Source organism: Anabrus simplex, chromosome 2, assembly GCF_040414725.1.
Source record: "Anabrus simplex isolate iqAnaSimp1 chromosome 2, ASM4041472v1, whole genome shotgun sequence".
NCBI lineage: Eukaryota > Metazoa > Arthropoda > Insecta > Orthoptera > Tettigoniidae > Anabrus > Anabrus simplex.
The window spans coordinates 357,541,159-357,560,350 of NC_090266.1; the positions used below are offsets into that span (position 1 = coordinate 357,541,159).

At 37.8% G+C, this 19,192-nt stretch overlaps 1 protein-coding gene across 2 annotated transcripts in view; it reads right to left on the reverse strand.

The window, feature by feature from the left end:
- Hn (phenylalanine-4-hydroxylase) overlaps positions 1-19,192 on the reverse strand; it is a 41,994-nt gene that overhangs the window by 15,262 nt on the left and 7,540 nt on the right. Inside the window, exons 1-5 of one of the 2 annotated variants that reach the window (XM_067140767.2) lie at positions 16,431-16,582; positions 12,711-12,839; positions 1,049-1,223; positions 546-708; positions 9-205 (exon numbers count right to left, since the gene is read on the reverse strand). In XM_067140767.2, the coding sequence (XP_066996868.1) occupies positions 9-205; positions 546-708; positions 1,049-1,223; positions 12,711-12,839; positions 16,431-16,475 (709 nt within the window). In that variant the 5' untranslated portion in view covers positions 16,476-16,582. Of the gene's footprint in view, positions 1-8; positions 206-545; positions 709-1,048; positions 1,224-12,710; positions 12,840-16,430; positions 16,583-19,192 lie in introns of those variants that run through there. The other variant, XM_067140766.2, reaches the window with a different exon arrangement.

Consider the following 19,192-nt stretch of genomic DNA (forward strand, 5'->3'; position numbering starts at 1 on the left):
TTTGCTACCTTTAAGAAAGTTTGATACGTCTTCCAGTTGTGGGATGTTATCTTCTCTGTATCCACAGTTCTCAATTAGTAATGGGAACACATGATTAAACTCTCTGCAGGCATGAGTGGGATACAGTTTTGTTAATTTACGGAACACATGTCCCCATGTTGCAATCTCTTCTTCGGTGTATTCTACATGTGGGAGAGGTTCACCACTGTAAAAAGTTGAATAAATTTCATGTTACATAAGCATAATTATTTTAATAAGTATGAATACAGCAATATACGATCAAATGGGATGCTTTTTATCTTTTATTTAGAATTTCCTTGGCTCAGGAAAATAAACATATCTTGTAAGTATTTTAGATTTGTGCAACATTAGTAGCTTTTAAATGAAGAAATATTGGGTTTAGGTAAAGCAAGTTTCTGTATGAATCTCATGTTTGATTAAAGCAAGTTTCCCTATGAATGCTCATATATCTTTTGTTTGAAGTTATTCATATGGCCATATCTAAAATATTTTTAATGATACAATGTATGTAATGTAATACTTACTGTTTATAATTGTAGGCAATATCAGCAAAGTATTTTCTACGTGCTCTGTATACAGGATCAGTGAATCCAGGGTGATCAGCATCCAGTTCTGCACCATAAGAGAGAATCTGATTTGCAAATTTATCTAAATCTCGTATACGGCGAGGAAACCACGGGACAGTTCCTGCAAGAAAATTGATGAGTGTAATAACAATATTATTTGTTTATATGTCTCTATCAGAAGTAGGGATGGCCTTTAAATCTATAATCTTCATCACCAGAAATAGGAATTTCAGTACAGAATTAATTCAATTTGAAGTTATTAATGAATGATAATGACTTCAGTATGATACTAACTGTAGTGTTGTTATCATTCATTGTTAACTCCTATTATCATGGATATGATAAGATTATTATGGATATCAGCACCAAAGAAACTTCCATTGTTTATATAATGGCTTTTTCCATATTACCGATTTTAATTAATTAATAGTAATTTTAAATTACATTTCTTTTCATCTTACCTCTGTTATCTTTGTGGTTTCTTGATATGATTTTGAAGTAAGAGGAGTGTTGACGTAATGTTTCGACAGCTCCACCAAGATTACCACCTGGGGCACATTCTACCATAAACTCATAACGATTAGGAAACCTGGTAGATGATCTAGATTCTATATGTAGTAGATTTACAGAATGCTCCTGAAATAAAATTTATTGTCCTTATTTAATGTGCTTTCCACAGAAACCTATACAAAATTGTAATGATATATATTGTGAAAAGGGGATGATAACCTCAATAATTGTCCCCTTAAAATAGCAATCATCATCATCTTGTGAAAATTAATGTAAGTGGCTACTGAACATGTCTTGTCCATGATTACCGAATGATCGGCATATCACAGGTCTCCTGAGACTGCAGCAGATGAACTGTGGCAATGTGCTGTATAGCAATTGTTAATTCCAGCTATGGTGACTGCATGAGATACCGTACTAATTTCTGTTTGTTTTGCACATCAATTTATTGAACATTTCCCATGATAAATTATTCCAATCATTAATTCCTCCTTCTATAAATGAATATTTGCCCCAATTTGTCCCCTTGCATTCTTCATATCTTTCCAACCTATACAAACTCCACTCAAGCTTATTCATCTACTTATGTCATCCCACGCCATTTTTTCTCTGCCAGCTCAAAACAGTCGAGCAGCTCATCTCCTTACTCTCAAGTCTTCCCAGCCCAAAGTAAACAAAATTTTGTTAACACTATTCTTTTGTCGGAAATCATCCAGAACAAATGGTGTTGCTTTCTTTTGGATCTCTTCCAGTTCTCATATCGTGTATTCCTAGTGTGCATCCCATACACTGGAACTATACTATAATTAGTGTCTTACCAGAGACATGCCTTCTCTTTTACGTCCTTACTACAATGCTAAACACTCTCATAACCATATAAAGTGATCTGTAACCTTTATTTACAACCTCATTAATGTGATTAGACCAATGAAGATCTTTCCTTATATCAACATCTGAAGATAAAGTTGGAATTCAAGAGGACAAATTGGGGCAAATATTCGTTTATAGGAAGGGGAGTTAGGGATTGGAATAACTTACCAAGGGAAATGTTCAGTAATTTTCCAATTTCTTTGCGATCATTTAAGAAAAGGCTAGGAAAACAACAGATAGGGAATCCGCCACCTGGGCGACTGCCCTAAATGCAGATCAGGATTGATTGATTGATTGATTGATTGATTGATTGATTGATTGATTGATTGATTGATTGATTGATTGATTGATTGATTGATTGATTGAAGTACTTACAGTAATCCCTATGTAGTACTTTCACCTCATCAACACAGTAATTAAAACCGAAAGAACTTTTTCCTCTCGGTGAAAATTACAACCTGACTTTTCATCTTGTTTACCATCGTCTGCTGTCCACCTCAACACATTGTCAAGGTCTTTTTGCAGCCACTCACAATCTTGTAACGTATTTACTGCTCTGTCCATTATAACATCATCTGTAAATCTGTAATTCCAGTTCTTTATTCATATCATCAATATATACCTATATAAAATAACTTGTCCTGACTGACTGACTGACTGACTGATTCATCATTGCCAAGCCAAAACTACCGGACATAAAGAAATGAAAGTTTGGGGATACATTCATATTACACTGCAGGCACTCACTAACGGAGGATTTTTGGATATTCCATCACTAAGGGGGTGATAAGGGGAGTGAATTTTTAAAATGAGGATATCTATATCTCAAAAACTTAGAAATTTACTTCTTCTTCTTTATCTGTTTACCCTCCAGGGTCAGTTTTTCCCTCGGACTCACCTCTGCTGCCTCAAGGGCAGTGTCCTGGAGCTTCAGAATCAGGGTCAGGGGTTACAACTGGAGAGAATTACCAGTACCTTGACCAGGCGGCCTCATCTGTTATGCTGAACAGGGGCCTTGGTGGGGGGATGGGAAGATTGGAAGGGACAGGCAAGGAAGAGGAAAGGAAGTGGCTGTAGCCACTGTGGGAAACCACGGAAGACCACTTCCAGGATGGCTGAGGTGGGAATCGAACAACCTCTACTCAGTTGACCTCCCGAGGCTGAGTGGACCCTGTTCCTGCCCTCATACCACTTTTTTCCAAATTCGTGGCAGAGCCGGGAATCGAACCTGGGCCTCCAGGTTGGCAGCTAATCACACTAACCACTACACCACAGAGGCGGACTAAAAATTGGTACTTGGAATCTCCTTTAAAAGTTAAGAAACACGTACTTTTTTGTTTTTGGAAAATCCCATTAAGGGGGGTGAAAAAGGGAAAAATGTGGTTGAATACGTTTTATGATGGCACTTATATTTCAAAAACTGAAGATCTTATAGACAATGAAAATTGGCATTTGGAATCTGCTTTGAAAATAAAGAAACACGTATTTTTGTATTTTGGAAAATACAATGCATAGGGGTGAACAGGAGTGACAAACAGGGTGAAATTTTAAAAAGACTATATGTGCAAATTATCTCAGACATGTAACATATTACGGACTTAAAAATTGGTACTTGAACTCCTGTAAAAGTAAAGAAACATAGATAATTTGTTTTCAGATAATCCATTTAAAGGGTGGGGGTGAAAGAATTGAAAAATTAGTTGAATTATTCATATGAGAATGTTACAAATATGAAAATTGATAAAAATGTAAAACTTTGAATATTAACTTGCATTTTAAAGCCGTAGCAAAGCATGGGTATTTGGCTAGTTTTTATATATATAAATAAGAAAACATAAAGATCCAATAATACTGCCCTGTGGGACTACTCACTTGTAAATCAGTACAGTAACAGATAACTCTTCAACTACTCTATTTTGCAGAGTTCTATTTTCTAGAAATTTAGTGACCAATTCAGTCACCATTTAGTCTAGTCCAATAGCCCTAATTTTCATCAGTAGTCTCCCATGACTTACCCTATTGAAAGCCTTGGATATTTCAGTAGTGATGCAGACCATTTGACCTCCTGAATATAAAATATCTGCTGTTTCATTCTGGAATCCTGCAAGTTGAGCCTCACTAGAATAACCCTTCCAAAACCATTTAGTAATTTTGCAAATATATCTAATACAATAAGAAAGAATGCTTTGCCGGAGCTCACATGCAATTCATGTCAAGCTAACTGGCCTGTACTTATCCACTTTATATTTATCACCCATTCCTTTGTATACTAGGGCTACTATAGCAACTTTCTTCAGCAGACCTATTGATGTCATACTTTATGAATGTCCATTCTTCACCCATTGTGCTTCCTTCAGCCTTTTCGTTTACAGTATTCCTTGCTTGTATGCTGCTTGAAACAATCTCTCACACTTCTTTCAACTTGTCTAGATCCCGTCACCTTGCATTTCTTCCTTTCTTCAATTTTTTCAACGTCAGATGGCATTTCATGACCAACAAGTTGTGGTCTGAGTCCATGACTGCTTCTGGGAATGTCTTGCTGTCCAACACCTGGTTCCTGAATCTCTGCATAATTTTAATGATGTCTATTTAATGCTCTCCAGTGTCTCCAGGTCTCATTCATGTATACAGCCATCGTTTGTGGTGTTTGAACCAAGAATTAGCAAGGACTAAATTATGATTGGTGCAGAATTCAACCAGTCGAATTCCTCTTTCATTTTTTGTCTTCTTCTTCTTCCTGATAAATTTCTGCTTTCATTTGATTGTACTGCCAGTTATGTTTGCCATCATTTTATCCTTAGCTGACATTTTTTGCTAAATACAATTTCCTATTAAGTTCTTTCAATCATTTCATACTTCCATGACCATACTTAACTCTATGTATTTCTAACCTGTACCACCTTTCTTAGTCTCTTTATTTCTCTGTTACAGTGGCGTGCACTGAACCCCATCTACACCAGCGCTGCTGGGGTAAAGAACTTTGTATTGACATTTTCCAATTATTCCTTAGAACGCTTTAAAAAATTGCGAACATCTAAGCCAAGCCAAGTACAGCTGTTTCGACAATCCGCTTGCACTACCGCAGTTCAGCTTCTCCAGCGAGCTGGGTTTCCTTGCTGGTGCAAAAGAGAGCTACCCCAGCAAAATTTAAAGTCGCTTGGGTGATGCATGCACTTGAAGCTTCCATGTCCTGGCAACGGGGCAGAGCTGTAAGCCCTCCCCTGCCCTACCCTGAAAGCAATTTATGGCGACAGGCCAGCTAGCTTAGGTAAGGTAATGTTAGTTTTAATACTTGACGCTCGAAGTCTTCAGCGCCCCACACTAGGGACTGCAAGAAAAATATCTACATATTAACAGTATAGCCACTTGCACATCGTCTTGCTAATAAAAATATGGCCATTTTATTAAATCAATTGTAATACAGAAGAATACATTTTAGTCTTGGGTTTCGGCATGTATACAGTTTTTTTTTGAGCAATTCATTGATGGCCCGTGTAGAGTATGTGTTCCGATAGCCGCAGAAAAATATTTAGGTTGCCGAGCATGAACACAGAGTTTATATTTGGTTGTCTGTGATGGTGGTATATAATGAATTTTTGTAGTGTTCCTCTCGGATTATAGGTGAAGATTTCATGAGTTCTGTGTCATTCTTCATGAATATAACATGTTATACGTTGTGAAAAATATTTTCCCTCATTTGTCGTTGATGCACGTACACTCAGTATGTGAGTGAAACTATAAAATTTCAGCGACAGTAAAATACAGTAGAGTCTCGCTCAACCGACCTTCGCTTATCCGACACTCCGTGTTATCCGACACTGGTAGTCTTAATTTGAACTTTGGGTGGATACAATTCTGGGACACGGGGTGTGGAGGGTGCGACTGTGGGACAAGCACTGGCAGTCATGCGGTAGGATTGTTCAATGTACTATTGGTTGGGTGCGGATGTTATAGTTTTCATATCCTCTGTGAGTATGGCGAGTAAACGTAAGAAAGTGATTGTTTCTGTGGAACACAAGTAGAGTGGATTAAAGAGACTGGACAAAGGGGAAACTCTCCAAAAAATGGCTTCAGATTATGGTGTTGGACGTGTTACAGTGGGAGACTGAAAACATACGAGGGAATAAATTGAAAAGTGGTGCTCTACCAGAGCAACAAGTGATGCACTGAAAATTAGAAAGGAAAAAAAACGATGAAAAATGTGAGTACGAAAAAGTAAGTGAAGCACTATTTCTTTGGTTCACTAAAAACCAGGAAAAGGGCTTGTCAATATCTGGCCCCATTCTGCAAAAATGGCGGTGTATATCCAGAAGGAGTTTAATAAAGGGACCCTAATTTTACTGCCAGTGCTGGGTGGCTTGATCGGTGGAAAAAACGGTACGGCATTGGGCAGCTTAATATCTGTGGAGAAAAACTGTCAGCTAAATCCGATGAGGTTGTGAAATTTAAAAGACAATTTCAAGAAATAATTCTTGCTAAAGGATTATCCGGTGATCAGATTTTTAATTGTGATGAGACTGGGCTGAATTTCAAGATGCTGATATCAAAACTCTTGCAGCCCAAGCCAAGACGTCTGCACCTGGCTACAGGCGTAGTAAGAAAAGAATACTGCTTCTACTGTACAATTGAATTAATAAGTCAATAAATAGAGTCCCGTAAAACATAGTACATAATACAGTATAGCCTTCCTGTTTGTTTTACTTCATTTTCAAAGTTATTCCGTATTATCCGACATTTTCGGTGATCCGACGTACTCCAGGTCCCATTTAAGTCGGATAATCGAGACTCTACTGTACCAGTTAAATTTTGCTGATTAGTTTAGATTAGGCTTTTTAAGTAAAAAACAAGTAGTTAGTCCCAGTGCATTTTTGTGAAAAACATGATGGTACTATCATGAAGCATCACCGGATGAAACTGAGAGTACATTGTTTAAAATCTGCTATAAATTAAGTTATGATGGTGTCGTCACTGCAGTGAATATCAATTTGGAAGTATGTGCGAGTGTGTGGTTGAAAATATTCTTGAAAGATCTTTCTCAGATAGACCTTTCCATGAAAAATGCAGCCTAATAAAATGGTAATGTTGACTTTAAAGAGTGTAGTTTAATTAATTTTGTGTGGCTATGTCTAGCCAAGTGCAGCCCTTTAAGGCAGACCCTCCGATGAGGGTGGGCGGCATCTGCCATGTGGAAGTAACTGCGTGTTATTGTGGTGGAGGATAGTGTAATGTGTTGTGTGTGAGTTGCAGGGATGTTGGGGACGGCACAAACACCCAGCCCCCAAGCCATTGGAATTAACCAATGAAGGTTAAAATCCCCGACCCGGCCGGGAATTGAACCCGGGACCCTCTCAACCGAAGGCCAGTACGCTGACCATTCAGCCAACGAGTCGGACAAGAGTGTAGTGAGGCTACGATTGTTTATATTTAAAAAAAAAAAACTTGTTTGCAGCTGGGGTAATGAATATGTTCACCGCACGCCACTGCTCTGTTATAATATAGTGGGTCATTACTATAGGGTCATTACTATACCTTACCACCTTTGAAGGTTTCAAACTCTTCAACAATTAATTTCAAACCATACCATACAATGTTTTCATTTTTATTTACCATTTTTTCACTGATCATACTTTTAAAAAAAAAGCCCTCCCATTCCTCTCGTATCAACAATATGATATTCCCTAATAGTCCTATTTTTACAGCCTTCCTTTATATCACATTTATTCTTAACTATGACAAACACAGTTTTGTGATCACTTACACCAACTATCACTTCAGTTTCTCTATAGAGCTCATCTGGTTTTATCAGCACCATGTCTAGAATATTTTTCCCTCTAGTTGGTTCCATCACTTTCTGATTCAGATTTTCTCCCAGATTAATTTATTTACCATTTGTTGGTCATGCCTTCTATCATTCACATTACTTTTCTGGGTAACATTTTGGTAAATTGAGATCATCTCCTACAATAACGTTCCTTTCCCCATGTAGTTGAATATCTTCCTAGGTCTGTACCAGTGGCAACTCATTACTTTTGTCACCAGGAGTTCAACAAACTTTTGTAGACACTTGTATCACACATCAAAAACATGAGGATACTTGAAGGATGTGTGTTCGCACTGTTGTTGACAATGTTGGTAACTTAATTTTAAGAACTCATATGAGCGAGGCAATTAGCGTTTTCATTAGCGTTTACCTTCCTTATCCTCTTTGTCTCAATGACTTTAAAGGTAAGATTCCCTTCAAAAAGTAACTACCACAAAGAAAGCAAATGGATAAGAGTTTAGTAAGTATTGAAATATTTGGGAGAAAATATCAATTGGAGTTTGGCAGTTTAATGTGACTTTTGGTAGATTCTCAGCTGCCATAGTTAAATTTCTGTAAGGGTAATTTTCTAACCTCCACAATATGACTTGTGATTATAAAGGCATGCGAGAATAGCATACTGCGCATGCGTATAGCACAGATATCCACTTCTGAGATATCCTGGCCTTGTCTTAGTGCTGGCTGATGTCCTCCCCACACCTTATTACTCCCCTCGCCTAGGTATGGGTGGAGAGCTTGCCTTCCAAGGAGGTGCACTTCAGACGAGTATCCAGTCACAGACTTTGCACACCTTGCATGAATTGAAAGCCATTACGAGAATACCGTATTTCGGATAAGATGAGCTTAGCAAGAGCTTTGAGATTGATAAGGACACTGTGAAAATTTAGTAGTTAATGTTAATTTGATATAAACTGGAGGTTCGTTGCTCCATTGTGCCATACCAGAAATTGCCAGTTGTTTGTACACACCAAAAACATCAAGCTGTCTACTATCCATAGAGATGAACCTTACACCTAGAATTTCATGTTTCTCATCCCTAACTTTTTTGAAGCGTACATTATTTTCTCTGACCTGTATAAATACTCCCCCTTGTACCATTTCTATCTCGTCTCTATGATAAACACATTGTGAGAAAATTTCTGCATCCAGAATATCACTTCTCAGGCAATGATTCAACTTTTATTGTAATATCTGGTATATACACTGTATTAAATAACTTATTTCTATTAATTTCCTTACAATACTCCTACAGTTTAACACTAACAACTTTAATGAATAATAATTGATGAATAATAATAAAAGGTCTGATGATAGTAATCCTTGCAGTACAGATCTAATGAAATCTGACATACAAATGAGTGTTAATTTTATTTACACATGCCAGGAACTTGTAGAATATGTAACGACTTATCCTAAACTTCAAGCTGCTTCCAAACATGTTAATAAATATACTTTTAAATACTTTTGTATTCAGAAAGTAGTTTGCTTGTTAGTTTGAAGTAATAAACCTGTTTCAATTTAAAAAAATATTATCTGTATTAATCATAATGTCACATAAATGTCTCCTGTATTTTGACAAAATAATTCAGCAATCCTAGCTGAGATGGATTTGCTTTCGATCTTAGAGAAACTATTCAGATTAACATTCAGTTTTGAGCTATTTACTGAAAATAAATTTTGATCACATATCTCTAATATATTTTGTTCTATGTAAATTAGACTACAGTAATGATTCATTTGGAGCAAGAATTTCTTTATCAGGGTGTGAGATCATATATGAGCTATGACAGGATTAACCAACTAGTACTGCTGTAATGTAATACAATACTTCTCCCATACACTCAACAGGAAGGAGGCAACTTATCCAATGATGGATAGTGCATTTGTACATGTCTGCAAACTGTTTTATTTTGACACAGCATTTAATTTTTTGATGACATGCACATGTGTTACTTTACTGTGTTATTAAAACATTTGAGTACCGGTAAATGTGCAATATAATTTATTACTGTATTATTAAAACAAATATAACATGTGTGTTGTGCAGTAAATCTCAGTTTGTAGGGAACTATACATTTTATAAGTAACAAAAAAACCACCATCCAGTTACATATTGTAAATCACACAAAAAATAATATAAAACAAAATATGCAGTAAAGCATTATTCTATCATTTTGATCTTCATGATTTCTGAAAGTTTTTTCCTGTACGTGTATGTTTGCAAAACATAAAGTCCCAGAGTAAATATACAATTATAATGTGATAACTGGCTTATCTGACTTGGTTTGCATGCTTTCAAAATTGAAAATAGTTTCTAGCAGATGTATGTGGAACAAACAATACTCAACACTCTTGCAGCTAATCTATGTAGGCAAGAACATTTTCTTCTTACAAAAATATTTGTAAAATTAACATTTATATCTCTTTCATTCTGCAAGTTATTTAGCTCCAGTTATAGACCATAGTCAACATTGGTTGCAGCAACTGAATATGGTATGGCCAAGATTTGAAAATCAGGTTACAATTTTTATTTTTATTTGCTCTACGTCGCAAACACACATATAGGTCTTATGGCGATGATGAGACAGGAAAGGGCTAAAAGAGGGAAGGAAGTGACCGTGGCCTTAATTAGGATATAGCCCCAGCATTTGTCCGGTGTTAGAATTGGAAACCACAGAAAACCATCTTCAGGGCTGCTGACAGTGGGGTTTGAACTAACTATCCCCAGAATGCAAGTTCACAGCTATGTGATCCAAACCACACAGCCACTCCCTTGGTATTGAAAAAAAAATGTACAGTCCTGAATCAAAAATGAAGATCCTTTATTATCTGGGTGTATTCATTGATATTTTCAGTATTTGCAAATTTAGACACTGTTTCTAGTCTGCTGCAGATAGTTGCTCCCCTCCCCACCCCTTTCCGACCCTGCACTGTTTTGTTTCTCTCAAGCCATAAAGGTACTCTGGTGTAACAAGTTAGGGTGTTGATTGAGCCTAGAATATGAGTTAATATAGGCTTTGGAAAATGATTATCATATTACTGTGTTCACGTGGCACACATCTATATTTCAATTGTAGCCTGGTTGTTGTTTCTTTGAGGTGACTGCACTGTGACAGAACTTAAGCTTCCAAAATACAGATTCTGCCTGTTTGAAGTTCGATGATGATGGTCATTATTATTTTCATAACAGGTTTGAATATTTCTGGAGTAGTATTAATCAGGGGTGGTGCATCATTAAGGTCTAAAGGGGCTTAGCCCCACCAGATTTTCAGACAGAAAGAGTTCAGAAATGTTATATTATTTATATTTTAGATAATTAATTTAATGAGACCAAATTAATCTCTGAGTACCACTGTTTTGAAGTAATTCATGATATGAGAAAATGAAAGTATGATTGTATTACATGTTTTCTATGTTTATCCTGACACTGGGGCTAATTTGCTTTCAGTCCTCACAGTGAGTTTTGGTAACTTGTTTTGAAGGTCAGCAAACCTTTGAGGGAGTGAAAGTTTCAATGGATTTTAAAATGTCAAGCTAGGGGCTAGCTTTGACATGCCCGCAATAAAAAGGAACAATATATGCAAAGCTGTAGCGGTGGTTATTATGACGATATTATTGCAAACTCGCTTGTATTCTTCTAGTATCATGTAACATGTTCTTGTGACCATTCACAGAGTGAAGCTTTTGACATGTTTCGAATTTTAGTTTACAGTTTGTTTTTAGCAGTTGCAGAGTGGAGAGCATAAGTTCTGGATAGTGTTTCTTCAACACTGTTTAGTAGGCAGCATTTAAAATAGTGAATAGTTTGCACCGCAGAAGAATCGACGAGCGCAGTTCCTTTATAAATGAGGTAGGCCCTCACTTTTAGAGTATTTTATTATTAACTTGTATTAGAATCAAGCATGCTTAATTGTACTGATACTGCCATTAAAAATATAATGACAGTGTTTAATATGGTTGTGTATACAACAGCAGAAGAAAAAAACTGCTTTAATAATAATAATAATAATAATAATAATAATAATAATAATAATAATAATAATAATAATAATAATAATAATAATAATAATAATAATAACACATAACAGTGTAAATAATAATAATAATAATAATAATAATAATAATAATAATAATAATAATAATAATACGCACATTAGCTCCACCTGCCATTTTAGTCAAGCCACTACTGGTATTAATGATTAACGAATTTCAAATGTTGGCAGCAAATTGCAGTGATGTTAAATACATGTAGGTATACATTTTCAGGAAAGTGAAATAATAATTAATGTTATTGGCCTTAAATCCCACTAACTAATTTTACGGTTTTCGGAGACGCCGAGGTGCCGGAATTTAGTCCTGCAGGATTTCTTTTATGTGCCAGTAAATCTACCAACTTAAGGCTGACGTATTTGAGAACCTTCAAATACCACCGGACTGAGCCAGGATTGAACCTGCCAAGTTGGAGTCAGAAGGCCAGCACCTCAATCGTCTGAGCCACTTAGTGAAATAATAAATAAGTAAGGAGGTCATGGAACAAGTTGCACTGCATAATTTTGAAAATGCACTAGAGAAATGAGACATGATAATACAATGAGACAGTAGTGATCTTATGAAGAGTGAAAATAAAATAAATGTAAATTGGAACTTACGGTACATATTAATCGAGGTCACTGTATATGACCGTGTATGTGTTGTCAGAATACAGTAATATGTTAATATGTACGAATATTTCAAAGGTGAGCAACAATCAAAATTGTTTCAAATCTAAATGTTTGTGGAGAGATTTTTGACTGTTTCATTGTGTAATTCAAATTAGCAACTAAATTTGACTTTGAAAGAGTTTCCTTTCCCAATAATCAGAATTCGTATATATTATAGAAAGATAATGGCATTTATCACAACTTATAGGCTATGATCATTACCTCAAACATTTTCAGTGACTTGGCAAGAGCACCAACTTCATCCTCTTCCCGAGGTGAAAAGATGAGACAGGTGCTCTTGGCTGAATCTCGGCCTTCTTTTATGTAGTTTCCTCCCTTCATGAGGATGGGCTGTAAAAAGACAATATGCATAGGTTACATAATATCACTCCATGAACATGGTATTGTTCTAAATACTCCTCTAAACCTCAGCAACTTTGGAGGATATTGCTGATGCTGATGCATGCTGCCTCACAGCAATACTGGTACACACATACCTATATAGGTAATACAGATTATTGGCAATATGGCACTACAATTAATGATAATATTTTTTTAAACATCTCTGATATAGATTTTAAGCAACACCAGAGTGACAAAAATTTGTTCTGCAGTTCTTAAAAGTTATTAGAAACACTCAAATGCCACCAACCTCTGCTAGTTTCAAACCTACCAATTTGAAAACAGAAGGACAATGACTAACAGCCTATGCCATTGAGGTAGGTGAATTTAACCAAACAACGTTTCTTCAGTGTTAACATCCATTACATAAGTAGTGATGATAATGTTACAGAATCAAACAAAGTTCACTGTCTTACATGAATGAGCTTGTTGGGATGATATCAATTGCTTTCTGTGAGGAGATACTCAGTAATTCATTTCCAGGATTATTTCCATATTTTTATTTATTTACAATGAATTATACTGCTTCTGACAGTAAAATAACTGCATTGTTGGAGAACTTGTAGCTATCTTGGGAATGACCATTTTCAGCAAGTGACTCCCAGTACAGGAACACTTGATGTGTTGTGTCCATTACCAATGTTATGGTCAAAAAGCCAGTTCTGTGTGATGTCGTCATATGATGCACGATAGGAATTACATCTGTTCATTGAAAATGTTAGTGGTTTTTTAGAACTCAAAGACCTGTTTCCGAAGATTTAATTTTAATTATTTTGGTGGTTATTTCTACTGCTATTTTAATACTATTTTGAGCTCTACAACTATTAGAGATTATAGCTAACTCCCTACTTAAGTTGTTGAAGGCAGTGGTCCACAGTTAAGTTATTCTACCTAGCTTCATAGCTGACTGCCTTAAGGACTGTAATGTTGACCATTTGGTGACAAGAGGTTTGAATTCTTGTGCAGAATGTGACTATTCTGAGTGCGATCTTCATTCTCACGCTGTCTGTAGGAATAGGCTAGGATAGTACCTTACTTCAAATCATGGTTCACATATGAGAGAACAGTGTACTAATTTAGAATACCAGCTTCGAAAAGATCTCTTAAGTTAAGCATGGTTAGTACTAGGAGAGATGGCCGCAGATTGCTGGTCGGTGGAGGAGGAGACAGAAATGAACTACCCTTCTCCAGCAGAATCTGATTCAAGGTGCCTAATCAGTGATCAAGGGACTTGCTGGAACACTAAACAGGTCGTCAACGCAGGATCGAATCCTGGTGCCATCGGTTGGCATCTAAGAATGCTTATATGAAAGTAAAATTTGAGTTACCAGATGGTTTTTTTAGAACTCAAAGGCCTGTTTCTGAAGGTTTAATTTTAATTATTTTGGTGGTTATTTCTACTGCTGTTTTAATACTATTTTGAGCTCTACAACTATTAGAGATTATAGCTAAGTAAACTCGTGTCCTCATCCCAAGGTGGTGCAGCTCTTTTCAGGCACACCCCCATTGGGGGTGAGCTGCATGTACCATTTGGACCACATACCAGCCCTCCTGCCAGTCTTAAATTTCTGGCAGTACCGGGAATCGAACCCAGGCCTCTGAGGACGGCAGCTAATAACACTAACCGTTACGCTACGGAGATTATAGCTAACTCCCTACTTAAGTTGTTGAAGGCAGTGGTCCACAGTTATGATATTCTACCTACCTTCATAGCTGACTGCCTTAAGGACTGTAATGTTGTCCATTTGGCGACAAGTGGTTTGAATTCTTGTGCAGAATGTGACTATTCTGAGTGCGATCTTCATTCTCACACTGTCTGTAGGAATAGGCTAGGATAGTACCTTACTTCAAATCATGGTTCACATATGAGAGAACAGTGTACTGATTTAGAATACCAGCTTCAAAAAGATCTCTTAAGTTAAGCAACATTGTACGTGGTCAGTACTAGGAGAGATGACTACGGATTGCTGGTCGGTGGAGAAGGAGACAGAAATGAACTATCCTTCTCCAGCAGAATCTGGTTCAAGGTGACTAATCAGTGATCAATGGACTTGCTGGAACACTAAACAGGTCGTCAACAAAGGATCGACCGAGCTCGATAGCTGCAGTCGTTTAAGTGCGGTCAGTATCCAGTATTCGGGAGATAGTAGGTTCGAACCCCACTGTCGGCAGCCCTGAAAATGGTTTTCCGTGGTTTCCCATTTTCACACCAGGCAAATGCTGGGGCTGTACCTTAATTAAGGCCACGGCCGCTTCCTTCCCACTCCTAGCCCTCTCCTGTCCCATCGTCGCCATAAGACCTATCTGTGTCGGTGCGACGTAAAGCAAATAGCAAAAAAAAAAAAAAAAAAAAAAAAAAAGGATCGAATCCAGGCGCCATCAGTTGGCATCTAAGAATGCTTATATGAAAGTGAAATCTGTTTTACCAGATTACCTGGTAAAATAACTGGTTAAAAATACCCTTTCAAGAGGAATATTTCGGTCCTTCAACGTCTCCTAAAATCCATAGAGTTAAGAGTATGCCATTCTTCTTTTTCTTCTTAGGAACGAATACGGCACTAAGTAATGCAAGACATCTATTCCTAGGGTACCAATTAATCCCAAATAATTACAACCACACGCATTACTACAGATTCCACAATAATCACACAGTTTCTTAACATACGAGTGACCGGGCGAGTTGGCCGTGCGGTTAGAGGCGCGCGGCTGTGAGCTTGCATCCGGGAGATAGTGGGTTCGAATCCCACTGTCGGCAGCCCTGAAGATGGTTTCCCATTTTCACACCAGGCTGTACCTTAATTAAGGCCACGGCCGCTTCCTTCCAACTCCGTCGTCGCCGTAAGACCTATCTGTGTTGGTGCGACGTAAAACCACGAGCGGAAAAAAAAAAAAAAAAACACGAGTGAACGGTACTAATAACCTAGGATGTACTATATCTTTAGTAATATGAACAGTGAACAACACAACAACAATGTGTTTGTCAATAGACGTATTCTAAAGAAGTCCAGGAGCACGGATCCGAGAAGAGTCGTGTGAGAGAGGCTAGAGAAAGAAATCGTACAAGCGATAAAAGACACATGGAATAATGTTTTTGTTTTTACGTCCCACTAACTGCATGTACGGTTTTCGTTAGGCTTAAGATATATGAAAAGCAAGAGAGTTCGAGGTCGATCAAAGAAAAGTTAGATAGGCCTAAATCAACCGAACTATGGCCTGATTGGAACAAGTGGGGAATGACATTTGTAGTTAAATTAGCATTTTAGTTAAATATATTCACTGAGACCTTGTACACAATGTTGTTTTAAACAACTGTAACATACCTGTAAAAAATTACACATTATTAAACATTTATCTATTAAATATTCAAGTTACTTACGTTAACTGAGTTGATACTGGAAAGTAGCCTATGGCTTCATTCTCATATATGTATCACTAAATCAGACGTTCTATGAAATGACAACTTTCATGTTTAATTAATTAAATCAACCTAGTGGACTATTCGTAAACACTACAAATAGTAGTACGGTACAGCAGACTTACGTCCAAGATATCGGCAGGTGGTTCAAGAACGTCTGAAACGCCCATGGTGGAACACTGCGCTACACTGGTTTATCAATACAATAATAGTCTTTTGTACTGCTCAGGTCATTTATATACATCAGAGGGCCAGAAAATTACTGACTGAAACCAAATTCCTTATCCCCTCCAATGTTCCCCTCCTTTCGCGACCTGAGGGCATCCGTGAGATTGCGGGCAACTTGAAACTGTTGGTGCACGTAACTTTATAGCATGTTTCATCAGCCGACAAAACTGCCATGCGACGTTTTCCTGCAACCAACAGGAAAGTCATTTTCCTTAATTACGTCATGAATGTTACCCACAACGCTCCGTGCTTTACTTTCAAATGCAGTGTATATTCCAAGGTCACTTGAAGAATCTTCTTGATTTCGGTTCATTACGTCCCACCTAGCTCCATAGCCACACGCAAGAGGTACTCGGTGAAAAGTCTGGGAGTTAAAGTTGAGTGGTTTGATTCCGAGCCACAACGCCTTGGTGGCTGAGCTTTTTATTGTTATTATTATTATTATTATTATTATTATTATTATTATTATTATTATTATTATTATTATTATTATTATTTTGCATACACTGTCGGTGAGAGTACCGTATTTCAAGTCTCGAGACACCTATCCGAAACGTAAGTTCAAATTAATTCATGCATAAGGGCGCCTTGAGATTTCTTCCTTTTTGTTTTCTATTTGTTTTACGTCGCACCGACACAGATATGTCTTATGGCGACGATGGGATAGGAAAGGCCTAGGAAGTGGAAGGAAACGGCCGTGGCCTTAATTAAGGCACAGCCCCGGCATTTGTCTGGTGTGAAAATGGGAAACCACGGAAAACCATCCTCAGGGCCGCCGACAATGGGGCTCGAACCCACTATCTCCCGATTACTGGATACTGGCCGCACTTAAGCGACTGCAGCTATCGAACTCGGTCTTGAGATTTCTATACTGTTTTTGTAATACTAACCACTTTAATTTGACCTACCATATTTTGGGGCAAGTCGATCCCTGAAATTTTATCGCCATTTTAGAGTTAATTATAGTGATAATCGTGCGTGACTGTTTCCTATCACATAACAACCGGTTATGTATGAGTCGTAATTTCACTCTCAAGTGCGAAAATATTATTTTCGTATATGCTTCGCTGACATAGATATCATTGATATCGCATTTCGAACACAGTATTTCACTGAGGTAAAGTTACAACAGTTCGTATGTTTTGCTTAACAATACTCGCGATGAAACGTTTAAGCGCTTACCAGGCGGCTAGCTGTTCGGTTATCGCATCAGAGAAGCTCCCTTGGCGTGACACGCAGTAGCTAAGTCTCTACACAGATTGTCGACAATCTTCACTTCTGCTGGACTCAATGAATAGAATTTCCTAACTCGTAACTACATTCGCACGCAACACTTATGTATACCCCATTAAAACGCGTAAAAAATGAGAAAAAATATAAATAATTTATCAGAAACAGTTACTGATTGCTGGGCGACGTGGTGGCCGACTGACCTTGTCACTGGCTTCTCACCAAGGCGCTTGTTATTAATTCAAGAATTACGTCCTTGTGATTCGGAATCCACGTAAAACTGGAGGTCCCGTGGCTAAGATCAAGATATCAACAGTCATGAAAACCTAATTGCTTGCTTGCTTCAGAATCAGAATAAGAATTAGAACATTTAATTTGTAAATGGGATATTTTCCCCTGTGGCAAAATTATAAGAAATACAATATATATATACATATATACACATACAATACTCCCCATAATATTATCTCCTGCTAGGTTCTTACTTCCTCATGCCATGACTTCAATCTACTTTTGAATGAATGCACATCTTTTTGAAGATTGAAGATTAAAGATGTCCTCTGGTAAGCTGTTCTATAATTTGTAATATCCTCCAACGCACTTTCTCCTGCAAAGTATATCCCAGGTACATACTCCCAATCTTGCTCTCACCGGGCGAGTTGGCCGTGCGGTTAGGGGCGTGCAGCTGTGAGCTCGCATCCGGGAGATAGTGGGTTCGAACCCCGCTGTCGGCAGCCCTGAAGATGGTTTTCCGTGGTTTCCCATTTTCACACCGGCAAATGCTGGGGCTGTACCTTAATAAAGGCCACGGCCATCGTCGCCATAAGACCTATCTGTGTCAGTGCGACGTAAAAACAAATTGTAAAACAAACAAACAAAAAAAAAGAAAAACAACCTTGCTCGCATCCTCATTTCTGTTAAACTTTCCCACCCTAGTTTCCTCAGCATGATACTAACACTGCTAGTCATTTTGCCCATCACATACATATCAATACTCGCTCCAATTCTTTTACCAAAAATTCTTGATATGGATCCCATACCCCTGAGGCACACTCCAGTTGAGGTCTTACAAGTATTAAATATGCCATCACTTTTATCCTTCTGCATACTCCTTTTAACACCCGCATTACCATGTGCAGTGACCTAAATGCTTTTTTGACCAAATCAAACCAAACTCCATGGCGCAACAGCCCCGAGGCCATAGCTTACCATACGACCGCTGCTCAGCCCGAAGGCGTGCAGATTACGAGGTGTCGTGTGGTTTGCCACGATGTGAATCCTCTCGGCCGTTATTCTTGGCTTTATAGACCGGGACCGCTATCTCTCCGGCAGATAGTTCCCCAGTTGTAATCGCAAAGGCGGAGTGGACCTCTAACCAGCCCGCAGATCCAGGTAAAAGTCCCCGACCTGGCCGGTAATCGAACCCAGG